This window comes from Carlito syrichta, unplaced genomic scaffold (assembly GCF_000164805.1).
Source record: "Carlito syrichta isolate Samal-C Ts95f unplaced genomic scaffold, Tarsius_syrichta-2.0.1 Scaffold308824, whole genome shotgun sequence".
Lineage (NCBI taxonomy): Eukaryota > Metazoa > Chordata > Mammalia > Primates > Tarsiidae > Carlito > Carlito syrichta.
In genome coordinates this window covers 201,293-226,593 of record NW_007252920.1, presented here as the reverse complement: position 1 = coordinate 226,593, position 25,301 = coordinate 201,293, and the positions used below count along the sequence as shown (strand labels likewise).

Sequence of the window (25,301 nt, the reverse complement as noted above, 5' to 3'; positions counted from 1 at the left end):
TCTGATTATAATTGTAGAGTTATCTGTTTCTTGTAATTTTATCAGTTTTTGTTTCATGTATTTTGAAGCTCTGTTATGAGGCAGAAAAACATTTGGATTGTTATGTACACTTAACCCCTTTATCTTTATGCAGTACAGTTAATATTCTTTGCTCTGAAATCTGCTTTGTATGATATGAGTAGAGCACCTGTTGCTTTCTTTGAACTAGTATTGGCATAATGTACCTTTCCTTATCCTTTTATATCGTACTTCTTTGTACCATCATTTTTTAATTTTTTTTTTTTTTTGAGTCAGAGTCTTACTTTGTGTCCTAGGCTGGAGTGCACTGGCACACTCACGGCCACTACAGCCTCAACCTGCTGGACTCAAGCTATCCTTCCACCTCAGTCTTCCAAGTAGTTGGAACTACAGGTGTGCACCACCATGCCCGGCTAATTTTTTGATTCATTGTAGAGACGAGATCTCGCCAAGTTGCCCAAGTTGGTCTCAAACCCTGGGCTCAGGCAGTCCTCTTGCCTCTGCCTCCCAAAGTGTGTACCATCATATTTTAAGTGTGTTTTTTATAGACAGCATATAGTTGACTCTGACTTTTATATTCAATTTGATAATCTTCACCTTTTGTGGCTTTCATCATTTATATTTAAATGACTTAGAATATTTGTATTTAATGTGATTATTGACATGGTTAAGGTTAAGTCTGCTATCTTGTTATTTATTTTCTGTTTGTCCCATTTGTTCTTTTTTTCCTTTTCTTTTCTTCCCCCTTTTTTATTTGCCCTTTGGATTAACTGAATCTTTTTTTTATAATTTCAGTTTTATCTCCTTTGTTAGCATATCAACTAAACTTTTTTGTTTTCAGGTGTTAGTGATTGCTTGAGTCTTTATGGCATACATCTTTATCTTATCATAGGTGTGTCTTCAAGTGATATTACACTGTTTCTTGTGTAGTGTAAAAATCTTACAAAAGCGTACGTGTCTCTCTCCCAGACTTTGTGCTGTTGCAGTCATATGTGTATGTTATAAACCTCATATTATATTGTTATAATTGTTGTTTAATTTTTTAAAGAGATTTAAATAATTTAAAAAATCATATTTTTTCATGCAGTTACTATTTGCAGTGGCCTTCATTCCTTTGTGTAGATCCATGTTTTCATCTGGCATTATTTTGCCTATAGGACTTCCTTTCAACTTTTCCCATGGTACAGGTCTTATGATGAATTATTTTTTTTGGTCTGAAAATGTATTTCCACTTTATTTTATTTTATTTTATTTTTTTGTTTCGTTTTTTGAGTTGGAGTCTCACTCTGTTGCCCAGACTGGAGTGCAGTGGCCGCTCCCGGCCACCGCAGCCTCGACCTGCTGGGCTCCGGCGATCCTTCCGCCTCAGCCTTCCGAGTAGCCGGAATTACAGGTGCGCACTACCACACCCGGCTAAGTTTTTGATTTTATTGTAGAGATGAGGTTTCGCCTGCCCAGGCAGGTCTCGAACCCGCGGGCTCAGGCAATCCACTCACCTCAGCCTCCCAAAGGCGCGGGATTACAGGCTGAGCCACCGAGCCCGGCTTCCACTTTATTTTTGAAAGATGTTTTTTACTGTCTATAGCAAACCTGTGCTGAGGAGAAAAAGGTTTTTCTGTTTGTTTTTAAAGAAAAAGCATATGGAATTTGTTATACATATTGCATCTATGGGTCTGTAATTTTTGCTGGATTTAGAATAAAAAAATGCAGATATTGCTTCTTTTTTTTTCTTTCCCACTTTTTTATGGAATCCATTTATACCAAAATCAGGCCACTTGAAGTTGACACACACCTCATTCATGCTCTGTTTACTTTTTTTTTTCTCTTCTTCACATTGGATATTTCCTGTTGCTTTGTCTTCAGATTCATTAATCTTTTCTTCTGTAATATGTAATTCCCACTAAATCCCATTCATTGTTGTTTGCTTGTTTATTTGTATGAATCAAGGTCTCTCTCTCTTGCCTAGGCTGGAGTACAGTGTCACAATCCCCACTTAATGCACCTCCTGGGCTCACATGATCCTCCCATCTCAGCCTCCTCAGTAACTGTGACTACAGGGATGTGCCACACTTGACTGATTTAAAAAAAATTTTTTTTGTAGAGATGATATCTTGCTATGTTGCCCCAGGCTGGTCTTGAATTCCTAGGTTCAAGTGATTCTCCTGCCTCAGCCTCCCAAAGTGCTGGGATTACAGGCGTGAGCCACTGTGCCTGGCCTTTTCTTTTTTAAACATTCTTTCTTTCGTTTTTTTTTTTTTGAGTTGGAGTCTCACTCTGTCACCCAGACTGGAGTGCAGTGGCCGCTCCCGACCACTGCAGCCTCGACCTGCTGGGCTCCGGAGATCTGTCCGCCTCAGTCTTCCAAGTAGCTGGAACTACAGGTGTGCGCTACCACGCCCGGCTAATTTTTGATTTATTGTAGAGATGAGGTCTCGCCAAGTTGCCCAGGCAGGTCTTGAACCCGCAGGCTCAGGCAATCCACTCACCTCAGCCTCCCAAAGTGCTGGGATTACAGACTGAGCCACCAAGCCCGGCTCATTATTTCTTTCTTTTTTTTTTATTTTGAAATTGTGGGGTACAATTCAGGGTTAGGTATACAAATGTTCATTGTGCAAGTATCCTTATTGATGAGATGTGCCCCCCCATAAACATTATTTCTAACTGACACATAATAGTTGTACATATTTAGAGATACAGAGTGATATTCTGATATATGTATATAATGTATAATGAGCGAATCAGGATAATTAGCATATCTGTCACTTCAAATGTTTATTTTTTTTCATGATCAGAACTTTCGAAAACCTTTCTTCTAGCTATTTGAAAATATACGATAAATTATGTTAACATAGTCATTCTACAAGGCCAGTGTATTTTTAAATTTCCGATGTCATCATTTTTATCTCTGGAAGTTTGATTTGCATCTTATTAACCTTCTGTATCTCTGCGTAATCTTTTGGAGTACTGTGGTTATAATGCCTTTTTAAATGTCTTTATATCTAATTCTAACAAATGTGTCAGGTCCAGCTTAATTTCAATTGATTTTTTTTCTCCCCTTATGGGTTATATGTTCTCACTTCTTTGTATGCATGGTAATTTTTTATTGGATGTCATACATTGTGAATTTTATTTTGTTTGGGTGTTTGATATTTCTTATTCATATAAATATTCTTGAGCTTTGCTTTAGGATTCAATTAAGTTATTTGGAAACGCCGGGCTCTGTGGCTCAGCCTGTAATCCCGCGCCTTTGGGAGGCTGAAGTGAGTGGATTGCCTGAGCCTCTGGGTTCGAGACCCACCTGGGCAGTGAGACCTCATCTCTACAATAAATCAAAAAATCAGCCGGGCGTGGTAGTGCATGCCTGTAATTCCGGCTACTTGGAAGGCTGAGGCGGAAGGATCGCTGGAGCCCAGCAAGTCGAGGCTGCGGTGGCTGGGAGCGGCCACTGCACTTCAGTCTGGGCGATAGAGTGAGACTCCAACTTAAAAAAAAAAAAAAAATTATTTAGAAACAGTTTGGTCCTTTTGGAATTCACTGTTAGAATTTGTTAGGTGGGATTGGAGCAGTGCTCAGACAAGTTTTAATTATTTCTAATTGTAGTATCAAGACTCTTCTGAATCTCTTCCTGGTGCTTTATAAATTATTTGGTGTAACTGGTAGGAACAGGAACTATTTCTGGTCCTGTATGAGTGCAAGGTTCTGTTTCCTCCATTCCTTTGAGTTGGTTCTTTCCCCAGCCTCTCATAGTTTCCACAAATGTATGTACTGACTGGTATTCAGCTCAATATTCAAGGACTCTGCAGATCTCTAAAGTTATCTATCTGTCTGTGTTTTTCTCTCCAACTTGGTACTCTTCCCTGAGAACTCTAGCCACCTATTATCCCGATGTTTTAGCTCTATATCTTTCATTCATCATTACCTCTGCTGAGTTCTGCCTGTGCTTGCCCTGTGTTTATTCTGGAAATACATTCAAGATAGTAAATTTGGGACATTTGTTGGGCTCATCTCATTTGTTTTCATCTTTCAGGGATTACTCTCCTTTATTACCGGATGTACTTTGTCTTGCAAACTGTTGTTTCGTATATTCTGTTTTTTGGGTTGTCTCAGACAGAAGAGACTGGAAAACAGACGTTAGGCTAATCTGCTCTTCGTCCTTACCTGTCCTCAATTCATCTATCTCAAATTCTTTTAAATGCAGCCTGAAGCAGAACTGTATCCTCTGAATTTGCTTGTCCTCCTTTTCTTTTGCACACATTAATTGTTTTTGCCTTTAGAGTACTTTCTTGATCTAAAATTATTGAATTAAATAGAGTAGGACATAATTAGTTTATGATATCTGATTTTGAATGTCTGATTTAGGGTACATCCTATTTGGGAATGAAGAGAAAAGGTGGAAGTCCATTATGACACCTTTTACATTCATTCAAAATATAAATAGTTCAGAAATGAAATCAGTATATCTACAGTGTCTTATTTTTTAGTTAGAGATGTCTGGTGGTAATGCTTTTTCAATTAATCAGTCTGCTTGGCCCTTACTCAAACTGAACATTTAGCCTGCATTTGTCTTAGTCGTAGTTGTGCTTGTGCCTTGTCCATTAAATTATCAGACTCACATTTAGAAAATGTGCTTCTTTATCATTGAAAATGATTAAAACTTAGCAACCAGACTAATTTGAAGAGTTTTTTTCCTATATATGATTTTTATTCTATTTAGTATGGATTCCTTCGTTTTCTTACTTTAGAAAATGAGCCAGAAATTCCAGTGTTCCTAGGAATTCTAAAGTTTTTTGTTTGTTTTAGAAATAAATGCGATAGGATCATTTCATTTGTTCTGTTTGAAGGAAACGATATGTTCCAAGAATGCAATTGTCCTCTGATTTTTTTCACTAGAATGAAGGTGGAAGTAGAATTTTTTTTTCCTCTGTAGGTTTATGAGAGACAAGTGACTGATAAAGACTGATAAAGATAGGTTGCCTTTATTTCCCTAGAAGTAACTTTCAGAGTAAATACAAAGTCAACCTTACCTTTTGTCCTTGTAGTCTTTGTTATAGCGTGGTGATGACTGATTTTCATAATGTAGGAAACCAGTGAAATAACTAAATGTATTATAGTTAATAAGCCAACAAAGGAAATGACCCTGAGACACAGAAAAATTATAGCTAGTGTGGTTTTGCTAAAGGAGAGCAGTGTAATATTTTGGAGGAGGCACTGAAGTGAATCAAAAGACTTAGGTTACAGTGTTATTAACATTTCCACTAAATACTGCGTGACTTTGAGCAAGTCTTGAAGTTTGAACTTTAAGACCTTCATCTGTCATAATTAAATAAAGTAACATTTAATGGGATAATTATATTGTCTCAGATACATTGTTGGTCAGCTTATTTATTATACTTAACTTAATCCACATAATAAACCTAGAAAGTAAATCGAATCTACATTTACAGATGGGGAATCTAAGGTTCCAAAATATTAAGTATTATTCAAAATGTCAAGCCGGCAGTATTAAAGAGCAATGTTACTCTAAAGCCATGAAATTCCTTCTATTTCTAAAAAATACTTTAAGAGGTTTAAACCATGAACCATGATATATGCTAACATAGTAAATTTCTAAATTGCCTTAGTCTGTCTGACTCTATCACTTTTATTATCAATTTTCCTACCTGCAGTGTATTCTGATTATTGAGCTTTTATCTGTCAGAGCTTGATGAGCTAATCTGCAGCCCTATCTTCTTCCTCAGAAATCCCAAAGCATTATTATCTATCTCTCATTTAGTAGTTACATATTTGGGATATCTTTAATAGTATTATATTTGGAAGTTGGAGTAACTCTTGAACTGCATGTATTTCTTTTTTTTTTTTTTTTTGAGTTGGAATCTCACTGTCGACCAGATTGGAGTGCAGTGGCCGCTCCCGGCCACCGCAACCTTCACCTGCTGGGTTCCAGAGATCCTTCCGCTTCAGCCTTCCAAGTAGCTGGAACTATAGGCGTGTGCTACCACACCTGGCTAATTTTTTGATTTATTGTGGAGATGAGGTCTCGCCAAGTTGCCCAGGCGGGTCTCGAACCCGCAGGCTCAGGCAATCCACTCACCTCAGCCTCCCAAAGCGCGGGATTACAGGCTGAGCCACCGAGCCTGGCCGAACTGCTTATATTTCTACATGTTCATGTATTACTGCTGTACTTAGATCATAAGCTCCTGAGGAAGTATCTTTTTCTGTTGGCATTTAGCACAGCATTGTGCACATAGTATGTATAACAGCATATAATTGTATAAATGAATTCTGTTATCTAGACTATTTTAGTTAATCAACATTTTGAGTTTTAGTCACTTCTGATGGAAGAGTTTACTCCATAGAAGATGTTTTAAGTGTTTTTAAAAATTGTGAACTTAACTACTAGTCAGTGTAGTTAGGTATTTCAGAGAAATGCTTAAAAAAAAACAACAGTATACTTTTTTATCTTAGTGTTTGAAGAATTGTCAAGTGAATTGATTGAAGTTAGCATGTAGACTTATTTTATTTTGCAAGGAGACCAGTTACTTTGCTCCATGCTTCAGTTTTTTAAGAATTCTAGAAGCTTTTCTTTTTTTCCCCCACAATGAAAGAAATCAAAAGAACATTTGCGTAATATATAGGCGATCTGGGTGATCTACTATTACTACTACTAGTAGTAGTAGTAGTACTGCTATTACTACTGCTTGTACCAACTCAAAATATAGTTAACCTTTCTAAAGCTTAAATTTTCTTTCTTTCTTTTTTTTTTTGTCGGAGTCTCACTCTGTCACCCAGGCTGGAGTGCAATGGCACACTCATGGCCACCACAGCCTTGACCTGCTGGGCTCAGGTGATCCTTCCAGCTCAGCCTTCCAAGTAGCTGGAACTACAGGTGTGCACCACCATGCCTGGCTAACATTTTGATTTATTGTAGAGACGAGGTCTCACCAAGTTGCCCAGGCTGGTCTCAAACCCCTGGACTCAGGCAATCCTTTCACCTCTGCCCCCCTAAGTGCTGGGATTGCAGGTGTGAGCCACCACACCCGGCTAGCTTACATTTTCTGATTTCAATTATGTGATTTTTCAAAGACACATTATTTCAGAATGTATCAAATCTACAAGTCTGAAGTAAAAAAGTTTTCAGAATTGGAAGTTAGAGTTTGTTTTTTGTACTTAGTTTTGTTAACAAGGTTTTTCTTTAAAAAATGTTTTTATGGTTCATTTTCTTTTCTAACTTATCAGTACTCCCTCACGTGTTGCTAAAGGAGAAGTTGACCACACCAAAATGAGTCTACATGGTGCTAGTGGGGGACATGAGAGATCGAGAGATAGACGAAGGTCAAGTGACAGATCACGAGATTCATCTCATGAAAGAACAGAGTCTCAACTCACGCCTTGCATTAGAAATGTTACTTCTCCAACACGACAGCACCATGTTGGTATGTAAAATAAATGATCCCAATAGTTCTTAAAAGCATACATTTACCTTTTTAAAGTAGTAATGATACTGAATTATGCCTAATATTGCAGAGTAAAGTTAGTTTCAGTTGTTTCTATTTTAATTCAGCTTGGTTCTTGCCATGAAAAAACAGCTTATTAAATGCAACTTAAAAGTTACTTTTTAGAGTGTGGGACAGTCTTATAAAAGACGTAAGTTGAAAAGCTTTAAACTGTGATAGATTTTTATGAATTTTAAAGGTTTTTTTATTTTATGAGATTTATAGCAGTGGTTTATTTAAAAATAGTTTGTAATAAAGTAAATTATTGATAGGCATTTTATTATTATCATGCTAACAAAAAAAGTGAAAGCTAGAACTACCAATAACAACCATCATGCAGTTATTTATTCTGATTTTTGACAATATTTCAAATTTAAATTAAAAAATAGATGAAAGGAAAGGTGTGAAGTGTCTTACTTTCTTAGCAACTAGCTCAGGTCTTTCCCTTCCTTCCTACTCATTACTATAAATGAACATTATTACCCCAAGTGAACACATTGTATGACTATCAAGTACCAGTCTGAAGCAGTGGTGCCTGAGCATATAAGTTTACTAATATTCATAGTCTCTTGGGGAAGAGACAAATTAAAACTTTGACTTACTATATGAGGTAGTTTCTGATAGTCTATTGTAAAACAAAATAATTTATATTAGGGTTTAATTATGCAGAGAAGTTGTCAAAGTCAGTCCTTGATGTCAGACTAGTACTTACTTGTAAGCCAGAAATCAACAAATAAATGAGTTGACATTTGTTACATGCAAAGTTCAGTCAGTGTTTGGAAGTAGACTAGCAGGATAGATAATACATTATTTTATTACTTTAGCAATTTTTGCTTTGGGGATGCTACCAGCATTGTAGAAATAGGCAAAAAAAAAAAAAAAAAAGAGGTGTCAGGGTATCTCTGGAGATCTGGCAAACCTAATTATATAATCAGTAATGCTGTACAGAGTGTTCTCAGTAGCCTGAGTCATGGAGGAATTTGGCAAAAGCTGATGAGATGGAGGTACATTTTTAGGTCACCTTTAACATTTAGTGATCTAGCTTCTAAATGAAACTCGATCACAAAATCTTTATTTCTTTTTTGTAGAATATTAGAACATCTAAAGAACAATTTCTGAATGTTCACATTATTTTCTACTAATGAAAATTATAGACAATAGTTATGGATCCTATAAAACATTTGTAGTACTGCTTTATTTAGCAAACATGAGGATGAGAAGAAAGCAGTATATCATCAGCTACTACAACCACTTTATTTGTAGACTTAATAATCATTTAAAAATACTACTTGTGGTCACTAGTATGTATTTTTTCTTCCTTTTGGACCTTCCTTTGTGAGATAAATTGCTGATTGTAGAATGCCCTTAATAACATAGTGAGATTCTAAAGTTTGTACACTTTGTGTTCTCAGAATAGTGTTATCCCTTTCAGTTATTAGTGCAGTTTAAATTGGTATTCTTATCAATCTTTTACTAACCTTCAAAACTTACTTATTTGACTTGTGAGAATATTCAGTTCCTTGAATTTTTATATATTTCTAAGTAGAGTAATAACATAAAATTTTCCTTTATTCTGTTGTTATCTCAGGTCAGCATTAGTCAGCTATGCATTTTAAAATTTATTTCTTGCCCGGGCACAGTGGCTCACACCTGTAATCCCAGCACTTTGGGAGGCTGAGGTGAGAGGATTGCCTGAGCCCACAGGTTCAAGACCAGCCTGGGCAATTTGGTGAGACTTCATCTCTACAATAAATCAAAAAATTAGCTGGATTTGGTGGTGCATGCCTGTAGTCCCAGCTACTTGGAAGGTTGAAGTAGAAAGATTGCCTGAGCCTAGCAGGGCTGTGGTAGCTGTGAGTGTACCACTGCATTCCAGCCTGGGTGACAGATTGAGACTCCGACTCAAAATTTAATAAATACATTTTTCTTTTCTTTTTTTTTTGAGTTGGGGTTTCACTCTGTAACCCGGACTGGAGTACGGTGGCATGACATTGGCTTATCACAGCCATAGCCTCCTGGGCTCAAGTGATTCTTCTGCCTCAACCTCCCCACTAGCTGGCATGTGCCACCATGCCTGGCTACTTTTTAATTTTTATTTTTAGAGATGAAGTCTCAGTATGTTGCCTAGGCTGGTAACAAACTCTTGGGCTCAAGCGATCCTCCTGCCTCAGCTTCCCTAGTAGATGGGATTACAGGCATGAGACACTGTGGCCAGCCCCAGCTATACGTCTTTTTACAAATAAATGTTTACAAATAAAGACTTTAGAAAGCAGCATTTTGGTGTTTTGGGTTTTATTCCTGGGAACTTTTAATATTTATGTGTTCTGTGAAAATGTTATTAAGAACATGTACATAACTTTGTTTAATATCTTTATTTCAGAACGAGAAAAAGATCACAGTTCCTCTCGCCCAAGCAGTCCCCGTCCTCAAAAAGCATCCCCAAATGGTTCCATTAGCAGTGCTGGGAACAGCAGCAGAAACAGTAGTCAGTCAAGTTCTGATGGTAGTTGTAAGACATCTGGGGAGATGGTGTTTGTATATGAAAATGCAAAGGAAGGTGCTCGGAATGTAAGAACGTCAGAACGAGTGACACTGATAGTGGATAACACTAGATTTGTTGTAGACCCATCCATTTTTACTGCACAGCCAAATACAATGTTGGGCAGGTTAGTATTATCGGAGTTCTTTGCATTATTAATTAAAGCTACTTTCACAGCCATTTTTTTGTTGTTGTTCATTTAAGTTTTACAGTAATTCTCTGTTGGAATGTTGCATTTCTGTTTTATAGATAAAAAACTGAGCTTTGGAAGTTAAATTGTCCCAGGTTAGTACAGCTAGAAGGTGGTAGAGTAAGTGCTTGAACTTGGTTTTATTACTAATGTTCTTGCAGTACCAGTAGGAATAGCAAATATATTAGGTATTAAAATCAGAATATTAAAAGATTTCTACAGATTGAGACTGTAGATTGAATCAAACCAGGTGACTTAAACAGTGGTATATATTTCCTGACCTTGGGTTTCCAAATCCAACCATTGGAGAGAATCATTGTTTAAAGAGAAGAAAACAAACAAAAAACAGTTTGGCTAGCTGTAAAGTCAGCATGAGTTGTCCGTTTGATGAAGATACTTTAAAAAAAAGGGAGAGAATGTCATTAAGAAGAAGTTAGTAGAATGAAGGCAGTAATAGTCATCTTCTGATGATTGCACAGGAGATGGGTCTGTATATGTATGTGTTTTGTTATTGTCTCATAATGCAGAGTAAATGCTGGCATTGTGATTCTGCCTACATTTTGAGTAATTGTTTTCTTCAACATTGACACTAGACTTTATATTCATGGGGGAAAACAACCTTGAACTATAGGCTTTTTTGTATTTTTAGTATCATAAGGGAATATTACTGACAGAAGTTAGGAGTATGACTTGACATTGTTAATAATACTTTATTTTCTACATAAGATTTCTAGAAACACAAAAAAACAGTTATTGGAAATTTTATTTCAGCTGTTATGCTATGTCTTAAAAAGATTTTTAGAGCGTCCATATTGATCTGGAAAGAACAGCTTTCCCCTTTTGTAAAAAGTTTAAAGATTTGAGAAAATTGCATGACATTGGATTTCTGAAAGACTATCTTCTTTTTCTTGTTTTTTTCAATCAGTGAAGACTTCTTTTCATGTCAGTTGACTAAAGCATATCTTTGGGGATGAAAATTAATATTCATGGGAACTGTAAAAAGCAGTTGGCATTCTTTTGGAAACTTTGAAATAAAAAAGCTTTGTTCATAGTTTCTATGTTACAACAAAAGAGGAAGCTAAGTGAATTAGGAAACTGTTGAGTAGAATACTTAGTTCAACTGTGTTTACTTTGGGAATAGTGGTACCCTATGGTATTCAGAAGCTCAGCTTTCTTTAATCATGACTTTTAAAGTTTCCTGAGAGTACTGCATAAATTTTTTATTCATTGTAAAGGACATATTTTGCAAATTGCGTGTTTTTCTAAGTAGTTACTGTTAATGCACCAATTCATTTGTATTTTTCTTATATAAAAATTAAAAGCTTTTTTATTCATTTTTAAAAACTTTTCACCTCATCAACAAGGGTACCTGCATAATGAACATTTGTATACCTAACCCTGGATTGTACCCCATATCTTTAAAATAAAAAATTAAAACAAGCAAACAACAACAAAAAACTTTTCATTCTCCTCTTCATTTCTTCATTCCTGTCTGTCTTAGCACTTAATAGCTTGTTTTTAGTTCTAGAATACAAGTCTAATAATTATGAGCAGGATTTCTTAAATCTGTAGTTAAGATTGTGAAATGTAAAACGACCTGACTTGCCAGTATCATCTTACTTTTTCAAAATTTAGCTTGCTGTATGTGCAGTGAAAATGGTAGTCTCAAGGAAAAAGGACAGATAACATGGTTTCTCTCCTCTCCCTTCTCCTCCCCTCCCTTTTCCTCCTTTCCCCTTCTCCTCCCCTTTTCCCTTCCCCTTTCTTCCTTCCTTCTCCCCTCCCTGCTTCTTTCCCTTTCCTTCTTGTCCCCCCTTCCCCTTCCTCTTCCTCTTTCCCCTTCCCTTCCCCCTTCTTTCCCCTTTCCCTCTTCCCCCTCCCCTCCTCTTGCCCCCTTCCCCTCTTCTTCCCCCTTCCTCAGTATTAAAAAACACCTTTTCCCTAGATTGTTATTATTTTCTGAGGAGGAGGAGTTGGAAAGTTCTTTAGCTTCTGAATTCTGTCATTTAATTTTATAATTGCTTATAAGGAATCTATACTACTATTCCCTGTCATCAAAAAGAAAATGTTTTTATTTATAATGTTTGCCAGAGTAAATTTCTGATAAAAATTTTGAATGAACTTAATGATAGAATTTAATGGTTTAATTATTTTGTAATGAATTCAGTGCTTTAGTTATAACTCCTTTTCACTTTTGTACATGAAATCAATTTCCCCTTTTGAAGGAAGTTTTCTGTTGATGTATTTCTCAATTAATTTGCTATCAATAGGATGTTTGGATCTGGCCGAGAACATAACTTTACACGTCCCAATGAGAAGGGAGAATATGAGGTGGCAGAGGGAATTGGTTCCACTGTGTTTCGAGCTATTCTGGTGAGTGTTTCTTATGTATATTGACTTAATCATAAGGCCCTCCTCTTGGTAAGTACGTGAATATCTGTTTGAATATCTCTTTGGAGGTATACAGGATATTTTAAAAATAGCACTTAATTCATCTTTATTTTAGTACATAAAGATAATGACATAAGCAAATGAATTTTATTACCTTTGGGAAGATAGACTAGGGGACAATTTATCTCTTCCATCTACATAGGCAGTTCTTTCAAATAGTAGTAGTAACGTTTCTGGTGTTATACTTAATTCTCTTAGATACAGTGAATTGATTGTCTTTACTACCTGAGAATAAATGTAGTTACTTGAATTCTAATACTTTATTGCACATAATCAGCAATGCAGGAAACTTGTGAACATTTAAAAAGCGTCTCCAAAGGTGTTTGTTAGCATCTTTGTTTAATCTTTTTTTTTTTTTTTTCATTAATCAGTAGTTTTTATTATGGTTTTGTGGGGTACAGTTAAGGGTAGGTGTACAATGACGTTTCATTCAGGCACCCTGTAGATAAGAAGTGTTTTCCCATCCCCCGACAGATATTTGCTACTGTTAATCCCATCCCCCTCCCCCCCATAGTTTCCCAGTACCATCCGTCATTTTCTTGTTTAATCTTTTTAAAAAAAATTTTAACCTTTGTTTTGAGGACTATTTGAATTTATATTATAATTTCAGTTCAGTGATAAAGATTTATAGTTTGTGACAGATTACACCACAATATAGTTTTTTGAACATATAGTTGTTTTTTTGTTTTTGTTTTTTTTTTTTTGAGTTGGAGTCTCACTCTGTCATCCAAGCTAGAGGGCAGTAGCATGCTCTCGGCCACTGCAGCCTCGACCTGCTGGGCTCCGGCGATCCTTCTGCCTCAGTCTTCCAAGTAGCTGGAACTATAGGTGCGCGCTACCACGCTGGCTGATTTTTTGATTTATTGTAGAGATGAGGTCTTGCCAAGTTTCCCAGGCGGGTCTTGAACCCGCGGGCTCAGGCAATTGACTCACTTTGGCCTCCCAAAGCATGGGATTACAGGCTGAGCCACCTAGCCCAGCTGAACATAAAGTTTTTTGAGACAGTTTTGAGAGAAGACCAAAGGAAGGATCCTGAGATAGAAGACATGGAAAGTAGTTGATTTTGATCAGGTTGTTAGTACACAGATAAGTGTACACAGAAGATATTTTGCTTTTATTGATGCAGCAACCTTAGAAATTGTGTTACTGGCTACTGGGAAGCTTGAGACTGGTCTTAATTTTGGCAGAAGTGCTTTTTCAGCTGTCCATACTTGCCTCTGACCCTTTATGGAGTTGAATAATTTTTATAGCTCAGCTATAGCGTAACTTATCTATAATTCTGGGCCAGCCCCTAACAACCTCTTAAATTGATTTTGGAAGTAATTAGTATTGATTATAATAATATGGAAACACAAAAGTGTAGTAGTTGGAAGGAGAATATCTAATTGTGCATCTTGTTTTATATACTTTAAATACTTTAATACAACTCTGTAATTTAAACCTTAATTTTTTTTAACTTCTCTAGGTAATATTTAAGAACTTACAATATATCATTCAACTTCATTTTTTAAAAAAAGTTTAAAATTTTATGATAGTTGTATAAAGAAAAGCTTGTAGAATGAAAATATATATGATGTAGTAGAGACAAAAAATGAATTATGCAAACCTGGGTCCTAATCTTACCTCTGCTGTTAAATAATTGTATGACTGGGTAACTGAGTGAGTACATTTGGGCATGAATTTTTCTTATGGGTAAAATGAGCAAGTTGTTAGGTAAACTGAGGTCTTACCTAACTTTAAAATTCCACAACTCAGTAATGTCTGAAAATGCTCTCAGCCAACCTGAATAAGTTTTGGCTACCTTAGGTTCCAGGTATTTTGTGTTACTTACTTTTTTGTTTTTTCAGGATTACTACAAAACGGGAATAATTCGCTGTCCTGATGGCATATCAATTCCTGAACTGAGAGAAGCATGTGACTATCTTTGTATCTCTTTCGAATATAGTACTATTAAATGTAGAGATCTCAGTAAGTATGATGTTTGGTGTATGAGTGGTTTGTAGAGTTACGATATATTAGAATGGAAAGCCTGAAATTAGTGCTATTTATTTTAGTTAGACTTCAAATATTTGTTCAATTGAATTGTAAAGCATTCTAGTACGATGTAGATTACTTAGATTACAGAGATCTTGATAATCTTCTTATGTAATTTTCTAAATATTTTTCAACTTTAATTTTTACTTTTTTTTTTTAATGAACTGTCCTAGATTTCCTTCCTAAGTATTTTCTATATTATTTGTCATTATCAGATTTATTTCCTAGCATGAGAACTCTGGCTTTGGTTAAACTTGGTCATTTGGCTTCATTTTTCAGATCACATTATCTAAAAATTTATAACTTTTTTATATTACCATGTAGATAATATCCTAAGTACTGTAGAAGATACACATCTCAAAAACAATACTTGTCATTAAAGATCCTAGATTGAATCCCTTAGAATATATCACTTATACATACGTTTAGGTGACTTCATCCAAGAACTTCAAACATAATCTCAGAGTAGTGTCTAGAACTTTGGGGAATTGCAACTCTCTGACTGATATTCTTTTTTTACCACTACCCTAGCACTCCCCCCTCCACCATTATGCCATGCCTGAGAAAAGACAGGATTATACAGAATGTTATAGTAGTATATGAGAAGTATCCAATGTTGACTTGGATATTAAGTGGTTGAAGAAGTTTAGAGGAAGGGGAAATCATTGTGAGCTAGAGGGGTTGGGCAGGATTGTTCATTGGAGACAGGTAGCAAAGAATGAATAGGAATGATTTTGAGACCATCCTGGGCAACATAGTGAGACTTCACCACTAAAAAAATTTTTTAAAGCTTAGCTAGGTATGATGGTGTGTGCCTATAGTCCAGCTACTTGATGGATGAGGCTGGAGGAGTGCTGTACCACTACACCCCAGCCTGGGTACAGAGCAAGACCCCAACTTTAATAAGAGCTCTAACAGCGAGAGAGAAGAGAAAGTGAGAAAGACAGAGGGAAAGGGAAAGGAAAGGAAGTTATTCTAAGAGCTGAGGTTTTTAGAGTAAAGCTGCAACAGGTATACTTTGAATATTGAAGCAGAGACTGTATCAGGATCAGAAGAAAATAGGGAATAAATAGGTGGGCCAGATTATGGAAAGTCTTTAATACCAAACTAATATTCTTCATTTTATACTATAAACAGTGGTAAGCCATTTAAAAATTTTGTACATGTGGTTTATAACCTTATGCTAGGACTCTACATGTGATTATCTTTACTTATTACCTAAACTCAACCCTCACTTAGCAGAGTAGTGTCAAGATTGATGTGACAGGAGTACTCTGTTAATGGGAAGCTTTTAAGGCATCTACTATTTATGTAAATAAATATATCCATTCTCATGCATGCTCAGTTATGATCTAACTTTTTGAAAATTGTGGCATTAAGTTTCTCTCTAAGTAACATGTTATCTTTGCCAAACATTCTTTAAAATTGCCATAAAAACATTGACAGGTAGGACAAAGAAGTAGATCATTCACCTCTGAGTCCATTTCTCCATAAATGGTATTTAAAAGTTTAAAGTCAAATTGTTGGACCGTAGGAGCATACAGTGATAAGTTTAAGCAAAGTTCCTTTTATTTTTTACATCTCAAATCAAGATCCTTGATTTTGAGTTTTGTATCTTTTTATTCATGAGACTATTTTAATTAAAATTTATGTAATTCGGCTGAGCCGGTGAATCATGCCTATAAACCTAGCACTTTGGGAGGCCAAGGTGAGAGCATTGTCTGAGTCCAAGGGTAGGAAACCAGCCTGGGTAACTTGGCAAGACCTCATCTCTACAATTAATAAATAAAAAAAAAATAAGTAGCCTGACATGGTGGCATGTGCCTGTAGTTCCAACTACTTGGAAGGCTGAGGCAGAAGGATCACCTGCGCCCAGCAGGTTGAGGCTGAGGTGGCCATGAGCATGCCACTGCACTGTAGCCTGGGTGATAGAGTGAGACTTCAACTAAAAAAATATAATAAATGAAATAAAATTTGTGTAGCTAGATGTTGAGTTTTGGTGACTGGTAGATTTATTCAAAACTAGTATTTCTTACGTATGATGTGAATTTAAGTTCCGCAGTTTTTGGTCATGCTTTATTTACCATAACATCACTACTAAGTATATTTTATTTGTTATGGAATTAAAAGTGAGACTCTTTATGTAAAATGTATATAATATTATTTTCCTAAACTTCTGGCTTTTCAATAACATTTGTAACATTGTTTCTAGATTAGCTGTATTATGTTACTAAAAATTTAGAGATTCTCTAAGACCTTTTTAAAAATAACTCTATAGAATTTGAAAAGATAAGAGTAGTCTTTAAAAATGTAAAAGAATAGTGCAAATGTAGATTTGAATCCAAAAATACATTTTTTTCTTTTAAATATGTGCATTTACTGAATATTTGGAATGGCATTTTGTACTAAAATATCTGGGCTTGTCCCTGGAGTTTAAGAAGAAATTGTTCAAGTACTAAATGTTCATTGAATAGAGAGACCTAGGTTTTTTGGACAAGTTACTTAAAACCCTGTTTCTTAGCTTCTTCATTTTTAAGATTGAGACAGTAATATTACTTACCTCACAGAGTTGCCCCATAAAGATTAAATGAATAGTGCTTGACACCATAGTATTTTTTGCTTTAAAAAATAGCAAAATTAGAAAATAGAGATAAATTAAAAGAAAAAATATCCAAGGATCATATTGTAACTCTATTTTATGATATTTCCATAAGGAAATATATCGTAAATATCCCTGTATAAGTAAATAATCATTTACTAACAACTTGTTTAGTGGTGCATAGCAATCAGTCATTTGTTATGCATTTTAACTGAGCATTCACTTTATACAGGTATTAGGTATATAAAAGGCAAAAACATAAAAGGATAAGATCCTGCTCTCATGATGTTTGCAGTGTAGTGGGGAAGATAGACAAGTATATTGTATTATGGTGTTAGAGGAAGAATTGGGTGCTAAATGAACATATAGGGCTATATGTAACTCAGGTGTGAGGTTTGAAAAAGTGTTCAAGGCCTGGTGTGATGGCACACACTTATAATCCCTGCACTTTGGGAGGCCGAGGTGAGAGGATTGCCTGAGCCCTCAGGTTTGAGACCAGCCTGGACAACTTGTCGAGCCCTCATCTCTACAGTAAATAAAAAACTTAACCGGGTGTGGTGATGTGTGCCTGTAGTTCCAGCTACTTGGAAGGCTGAGGAGAAGGATCGCCTGAGCCCCGCAGGTTGAGGCTGTGGTGACCTTGAGCATGCCACTGCACTCCAGCCTGGGTGACAGAGTGAGACTCCAACTCAAAAAGAAAAGAAAAGTGTCTTAAAGGAGAGTGGTTAGTAACTGTCATCTAGACAGGAGGGACAGCATGGTTTAGAGGCAAGAAGTTTGGTACAGGAAAGAAATGACTTCTCAATCTGCTATTATAAAACTTACAGTATGATAAAGGCAATCTGTGGTAATTAATAGCTCCCAACTAGGCATCCGTGTCTACATTCTCTTCCTAGACAAGCACTATAATCCAGAAGAAGTTTGAGAACCAGAACCAAATTAAAGAATTAGGGCCTAGGACTAAAAGAAATAATAATAATAAAAAAACAGTGTCTTTGGGTGACAGTGTAATGGAAAATGAAATTTAGAGTCTGAATGAAGCACCAATTTAGTAGGCTCAGGAAGTAAGTAGAGATGCCAGAGAGAAGCCTTCACTAGAGAGAAAAATTTAAGTGAGTTGCTAGCAGAGGCTAACAGTGCGTGCACGTGTTGAAGGAACTTTCCTGGCATGTTTGAGAGCAGTAGAAAGGCCAGTATAGTTGGAGTGGAGTGAAGGAGAGTCAGTAGAAGCTATGATCAGAGAGGTAACAAGAGGCCGGGGTTATGTAGGGCCTTTATCTTTAGCTTACTCTGAGTTAGATCGGAAGCCATTGGATGGTTTTGAACAAATGAGTGATATGATCTGTATGACTGTCTCATTGTGCCATTTCATGGGGGCACTGTTCATACAGAATTCAAGATAGAATTGTTCAGAGCTGCAATACTGATCTGACCTAGGGCTTAAAATACTCACTTTTAGGTGATATGTTAGAAAGGACCAAAAGGGAAATTGAGGCAAAGAGATCGATTAACACCAGAATCCAGGTATGAGATATGGTAGTGGCTTGGATCAGAGTAGAAGCAGTGAGACATGTCAGATCCTGGATATGTTGGATGCTGAAGTTCTCAAGATTTGCTTGTTTATTGAATGTGTAATGGAAAGGAGAGAAGAGAGCTAATTTAACTGAAAGTGTGGGGCTGTCATTAATTGAGATGGAAGAGACTTCATGGGGAGCACAATTTTAAAGCTTGTTTTTGAACATGTTAAATTTGAAATACCGATTAGATATCTAAGTAGAAATGTTGAATGAGGTATTGGATATGCATGCCTTAAAGTTCCGGGGAGGCTGTGCACTGTGGCTCACACCTATAATCCCAGCTCTTTGGGAGACTGAGGTGAGAGGATTGCCTGAGCTCACGTGTTCGAGACTTGCCTGGGCAACTTGGTGAGACTTCCTCTCTAGAATTAAAAAAAAAAAAATTAACCAGGTATGGCGATGCATGCCCGTAGTTTCAGCTACTTGGAAGGCTATGGTGGAAGGATCACCAGAGCCCAGCAGGTCGAGGCTACAGTAGCTGTGTGTGCCACTGCACTCAGCCTAGGTGACAGAGTGAAACTCTGACTCAAAAAACAAAAGTTCAGGAGAGAGACGTGGGCCAGATATAAGTGGAAGTCAATGGTATATGGACAGTATTTAAGTAAAACATATGTTTTTGGAAGGGTTGATTGTACACACTAATGCATAATCCTTTTCATATAACAGGGTTTTATGGACCAAGTTGAGGACTCAAAACTTTTTAAGAATAGCATAAGTCATGAGAGGTTTAGACTAGCAGAGACAATTAGGTTTAACTGCTGAAAGGAAAATGAATTACAGAGGGGCAAAAACAGATGTTGGGCAAATGTAATCAGAAGACATTTGCAGTAATTTGGGTGAGAGTTGATGGCTTCGATTTTGATGGAGGCTGGGGGATGAAATGTGTCTGCTTAACTATTGCTTTGTAACAAACTGTTTGAAACTTAGCATAAACTATAACCATTTTATTATTCACATTGATTCTGTGGATCAGGGAATTTGTGCAGGACACAGCAGAGGTGGCTTATGGCTGCTTCACAATGTCTGGAGCCTCATCTGTGAAGAATTAAAGGGCTGGTTAGGCATGGTGGCTCATGCCTGTAATTCCAGCACTTTGGGAGGCTAAAGCACGAGGATTGTTGGAACCCAGGAGTTCAAGACCAGTCTGGACAACATAATGAGACCCTGTCTCTACAAAAAAATTAAAAATAGCCTGGTGTGGTGACACACACCTGTAGTCCCAGCTACATGGGAGGCTAAGGCGGAAGGATAGCCTGAGCCCAGGAAGTAGAGGCTGCAGTGAGCTGTGAGCATGCCACTGCACTTCAGCCTGGGCAACAGAATGAGACCCCAACTCCAAAAAAAGAGGTGGCCTGGGGTGACTCAAAGGGCAAGAGACTTTACTTACCTGTCTGGTGTCTGGACTGGATGACTTAAAGGTTGAGCTCAGCAAGCAATTTCAAGCAGAGTACCTACACATAGCCTCTCCATAAGGCCTAGCTTTCTCAAAATCTGCAGGCTGGGTTCAAAGAGGAAGCATTTGATAAGGGAGCATTCCCAAGAGCAAGGCGTGTCCTGACTTAGCCCCTGAAGTCATGTGCTAGCTCCACAGCCATGCTCGCCTGGTTATGAGCAAGTCTATATGACCAGTTTGATTAAAGGAGAGGGAATTAGGCTCCACTTCTTGGGAGGAGATATCAAGGTCACCTTGCAGAAAAGTATGTGGCATAGGAGATTTTTTAAACCATCTTTGAAAATATTTGCTAGAGGAAGAAATGACAACAATTCAAGATATGCTTAAAGAGACTTGGGGAATGATTTGAATTAGGAGGTGCAGGAGAAATCAAAGATTAAATACCTATTGTATGCCCAGCACTGTTCTGAGAGGTTTCTGAGAATTTGGATGGGTGATGCCATTTACTGATTTGGAAAACACTGCAGAGAGAGACAGATGATAAGTTCAATTTTGGATATATTGAGTTTGAGGTGCCTGTGAGGTGGCATCCAGGTGGAAATTTCCAGAAGGCAGTTGAATATAATGTATCTTGAATATAGAAGGTAAAATTAGTAGAAGTGAATTAGGAATTGTCAGCATAGGGTAAAAGAAATAAATTTAACACTGTCTTGAGAAATTTCAATATTTAATGAATAGCTAGAGGAGAAAGAGTTAGCAAAAGATACTGAGGAAGAATAGCCAGAGAGGAGGGAAAAAAACAGGGATAATGGTATTAGAAATTTTTAGGGATGAGTATATTTCAAGAAAGAGGGAGTGGTTCAATGTAGAAGATTAAACTGAGAGGTCAAATAAGATCAGGACCAAAAAATACTCACTGTCTTTAACAATAGAAAGACCATTTGGAGACATAACCAGAGCAGGTTTGTAGCAGTTTTCTAGATTGGAAGCCAGATTGAAATTGGTTCAGAATTTGGGGGAAAGATAATATGTTGAGACATATGGGAATTTAGCTATAAAGAGAATTTTTAAAAATGATAATGGGAAATAGCCAGCGAGAGAGAGAGATGTGCCTAAGTAATAATGATAATTATTAAGAATATAAATTATTGTGTTTAATCATTAGTGATGTTGATTATAATATATTATTTATTAATTGATTGTCATATACTATTGTACATTATGTAATTAAAGAGATAGGGAGTAAGTAGGGAGAAAAAGCTCTTTCTTGGGAGGCTGTAGATTTGAGTGTCAGTGTTATTTTTCAACCCTCCCCCATTTGTTTCTTTTTCTCTTCAAGAGATAAGTGAGGTCTTGCAATGTCACCCAGGCTGGAGTGCAGTGATGTGACCGTAGCTCACTGTAGCCTCTACCTCCTGGGCTTAAGGGTTCCTCCCACCTCAGCCTCCTGAGTACAGGCACATGCCACCACACCCTTGGTAGAGATGAGGTCTTACTATGTTGCCCAGACTGACCTCCCCTGATTTCTGCATGTGCGCGCATGCAGAACACACACACACACACACACACACACACACACACACACACACACACACACACACACACACACACACAGAGTTGCTTTTTCACCTTCTTTTAGGCTGATGCATTAGCAGTAGTTTCTGAGATGATGGAGCCCTTAGGCAGGACGTAGCTATTGAAATAGGAATAAAAAAAGATTAGACCAGTGCAGGTGTGCTTGTTACTGTGTATTTAGGAAGCTGAAATTGTCTGTTATGTTATACTTAAGGGAGAAGAACTCTGTCTCTCGACCCTCTCACTTCTGGTGTCAAGTCTGCTGTGGAATGCCTGCACCATGTTGTATTTTGCTTGACCTTTGCCTGCCTTACTCCACATCCTGATGATCCTTCTCATCTCACCTCTCTACACTGAAATATTAATGCTATTTGTGAATAATTTTCAGAGAAAGAAACCATGTAGGAGATGGAATATGAAAATTATTTTAGTTTATATGGATAATCTGAAAAGTAGCTTTAAGATATACTTTAAGACATACTGTATATATTGATAGAAGATAACTTGATATGATGAAAAGTCCTCTGGGTGAAGCATGGGATTTTAATTCTGACTTTGCAGATTAGTTGTGTAACTTCAGACAAATTACTTCATGATATGTACAACGAGAGGGCTTATGTTAGGTGCCTTTATTGGCCATTCTTGCTATAAGATTCTACAATTGTATAAGAGCTCTACCTAGGAGAAGTTTTGGTGGCTGAGGAACATCCAGTATGTTATCTGTAGGGTCCCAGAGTAGATGCTGAACCAGCCTGGTGTTTTATCTGTGTTTTACCTCTGCTTTTCTTTTACTCATCAGCCATCCAAAACAATCAAGATATTTTTGTGGGTTTGATTTCAGGTGCCCTAATGCATGAGTTATCAAATGATGGTGCTCGTAGACAATTTGAATTTTATCTGGAAGAAATGATCCTTCCTCTCATGGTAGCTAGTGCCCAGAGTGGAGAACGAGAATGCCATATAGTGGTGCTTACAGATGATGATGTGGTTGATTGGGATGAAGAGTATCCACCACAGATGGGAGAAGAATATTCACAGAGTAAGTATTGTAGCATGTTTTATCTCTTGTGAATCATCACAGATTATCTCTTGTTTTTATAAGGAAAGAACTCTTACCCTACACCCAGGGGTCAGCAAACCATATAACCTGTGGGGCAAATCCAGCCCACTGCCTGTTTTTATGAATAAAGTTTTATGTATTGCCTATGGCTGCTTTCATGCTACAGCGACAGAGTTTAGTAGTTGCAAGAGAGACTGCATGGCCCGCAAAGCCTAGAGTATGTACTATCTTGCCCTGTACAGAGAAAGTGTGCCCAACCCATACACAGAAATGATTTCCTTTTTGGTGACTATCTGGATCTTGATAGATTTTTTTCTTTGTATTTAGAGGCATCCTAGAGAAGCAGTTCCTAGAGTAGTCGATAATAAAAATAACTTTTTTAAAAAATGAGTTTTTGTTTTTATATAAAATTAGAAGCTTTCACTCATTGATTTTAAGGATGACTTTAAGTTCTAATATGTTCTTTTTAACATATCATATGTGTTCCTGTAGGATACAATGACCCTTCCTAAAGCTTTGTAGAACTATAGTTCTTTTGTTGTTTCTGACCAAAACAACTTATCTTGAGCAGCAGTGACTAATTCTTTCTTGTTACACTTCCAAACTTTAGACTAATCTTTTAGATTTTTGTTATGTTTTTCTTGATTAACGCAATATTATTAGTGTTTTTTAGCAGTTTCATAGATTGAGAAGAAGAGTTAAAAGATTGACTCAAGGAACCGAGTAAAGTGGCCTGGCATCTTGTTTTGTGCTTTAGTTTGTTGACTTAGTAAGAATTAGGGTTTCAGTAAAACGTATAGGAATATAGAAACACCAAAACCTTTGATCTCTGATTTTTCCATTTTGCATATCATTTTTTAAAACAAAACAAAACAGAGTTAAAATGGAATTCTTTCTTACTTCTAAGGAAGATTTTTTTTTTTTTAATTTTTTTTTTTTTTTTTTTTTTTTTGAGTCAGAGTCTCACTCTGTCGCCCAGGCTGGAGTGCAGTGGCACACTCATGGCTACCACAGTCTCAACCTGTTGGGCTTAGGCAATCCTTCCACCTCAGCCTTCTGGGACTACAGGCACACATCACCACACCTGGCTAATTTTTTTCCTTTTTTGTATTTATTGTCGAGACAAGGTCTTGCCAAGTTGCCCAGGCTGGTCTCAAACCTCTTGGCTCAGGCAATCCTCTTGGCTCAGGCAATCCTCTTTACCTCCATCTCCCAAAGTGCTGGGATTATGGGCATGAGCCACCATGCCTGGCAAAAGATTATTTTAACACAAATTATGAGAGCACTTTTCAGAGTTTACATTGAAATATTTATCTTGCATGATGTACTTAAAGGAGTGTTGTGATTCTTTTGTGGACAGGTGTAGTAGACATTTCTGTTGCCATTTCCTTAGTCCTAGGCTCTTTGCTGACAGTGGTTTTCTATAATAATATCTAGAATAAACACAAGAAAACTGAAAGGTTACCAAAAATCAAAAGAAGTATAATAAATTATTTTCTGTTAAGAAAGAGGAATGAGTTTCTTATAATTCATATTCTACTTTTCAAAAGGTTTGGACTTCAAGAAAGTAGAGCCAACCACAGAACACAGAAATGATATTATAGTGATAAAGGAATTATAATAAACCTGGCCTTTTCTTTTTCTTTGTTGAACTTTTCATTTCAATTTTTTTGTTTTTTTATCTTAAGCTTTGAAGCTTAAAAGGACTGAAAACATTTTTACTTAATTTATCTAAATATGTTTTATTTTGTGCCAAGATGTTCCAACCTAAAAAAGATGCATTTGTGGAGATATAGATAGCCTTTTCAGCCTGATTTTTCTTAATGTGACTTTGTGACAGGTACTATCTGAGATGTCAAAAAAAAAATCTTTATCTTAAAATACCAGTAATCTTTAGGATGTAGTAATAATCACAAATTTACCCCATGAGAATTTGTATATGTATTTTCCTTTTCATTGGCTCTTAAACCAGCATGTTTGGTTTGTGAGTGTGTTTTTCTTTTTTTGAAAAAACCTTTGCAGTTCACCTTTTAAGGGAGATAACTTCACCTGAAAGAGAGAAGGCGAGGAAGGTCCATCAGTCTAACTCCCTGAAGTTCTCAGCACATTTGGAAGACTCAACATGTTGTCAGTGGAATGTCTGTCCTTTGCAAAGCCAGTTTGCTCTAAACAGACTAACCTAGGCAGAACTTGCTCGAATCTGCCATTTTTAACATCAGTTTTAAATGGGGCTGTTCGCCTGAATGGAAAATAGTTTGTGGGGAGGGTCTTTGACTTTTGGGAAATTATTAATAGTTGCTCAATCCATGAAATGTAAAAATGTGTCTGTTTTGTACTCTTGACAAGGCAGTTTTTCCCCACTCTAGACCAGG

At 36.8% G+C, this 25,301-nt stretch overlaps 1 protein-coding gene across 5 annotated transcripts in view; it reads left to right on the top strand.

Annotated features, from left to right (window-relative positions):
• BTBD10 (BTB domain containing 10) overlaps nucleotides 1-25,301 on the top strand; it is an 88,414-nt gene that overhangs the window by 53,500 nt on the left and 9,613 nt on the right. For 4 of the 5 annotated variants that reach the window (XM_008065980.1, XM_008065978.2, XM_008065977.1 and 1 more), the window contains 5 exons: nucleotides 7,255-7,451; nucleotides 9,892-10,177; nucleotides 12,511-12,613; nucleotides 14,539-14,659; nucleotides 22,711-22,908. In XM_008065980.1, the coding sequence (XP_008064171.1) occupies nucleotides 7,298-7,451; nucleotides 9,892-10,177; nucleotides 12,511-12,613; nucleotides 14,539-14,659; nucleotides 22,711-22,908 (862 nt within the window). In that variant the 5' untranslated portion in view covers nucleotides 7,255-7,297. Of the gene's footprint in view, nucleotides 1-6,900; nucleotides 6,907-7,254; nucleotides 7,452-9,891; nucleotides 10,178-12,510; nucleotides 12,614-14,538; nucleotides 14,660-22,710; nucleotides 22,909-25,301 lie in introns of those variants that run through there. The other variant, XM_021716511.1, reaches the window with a different exon arrangement.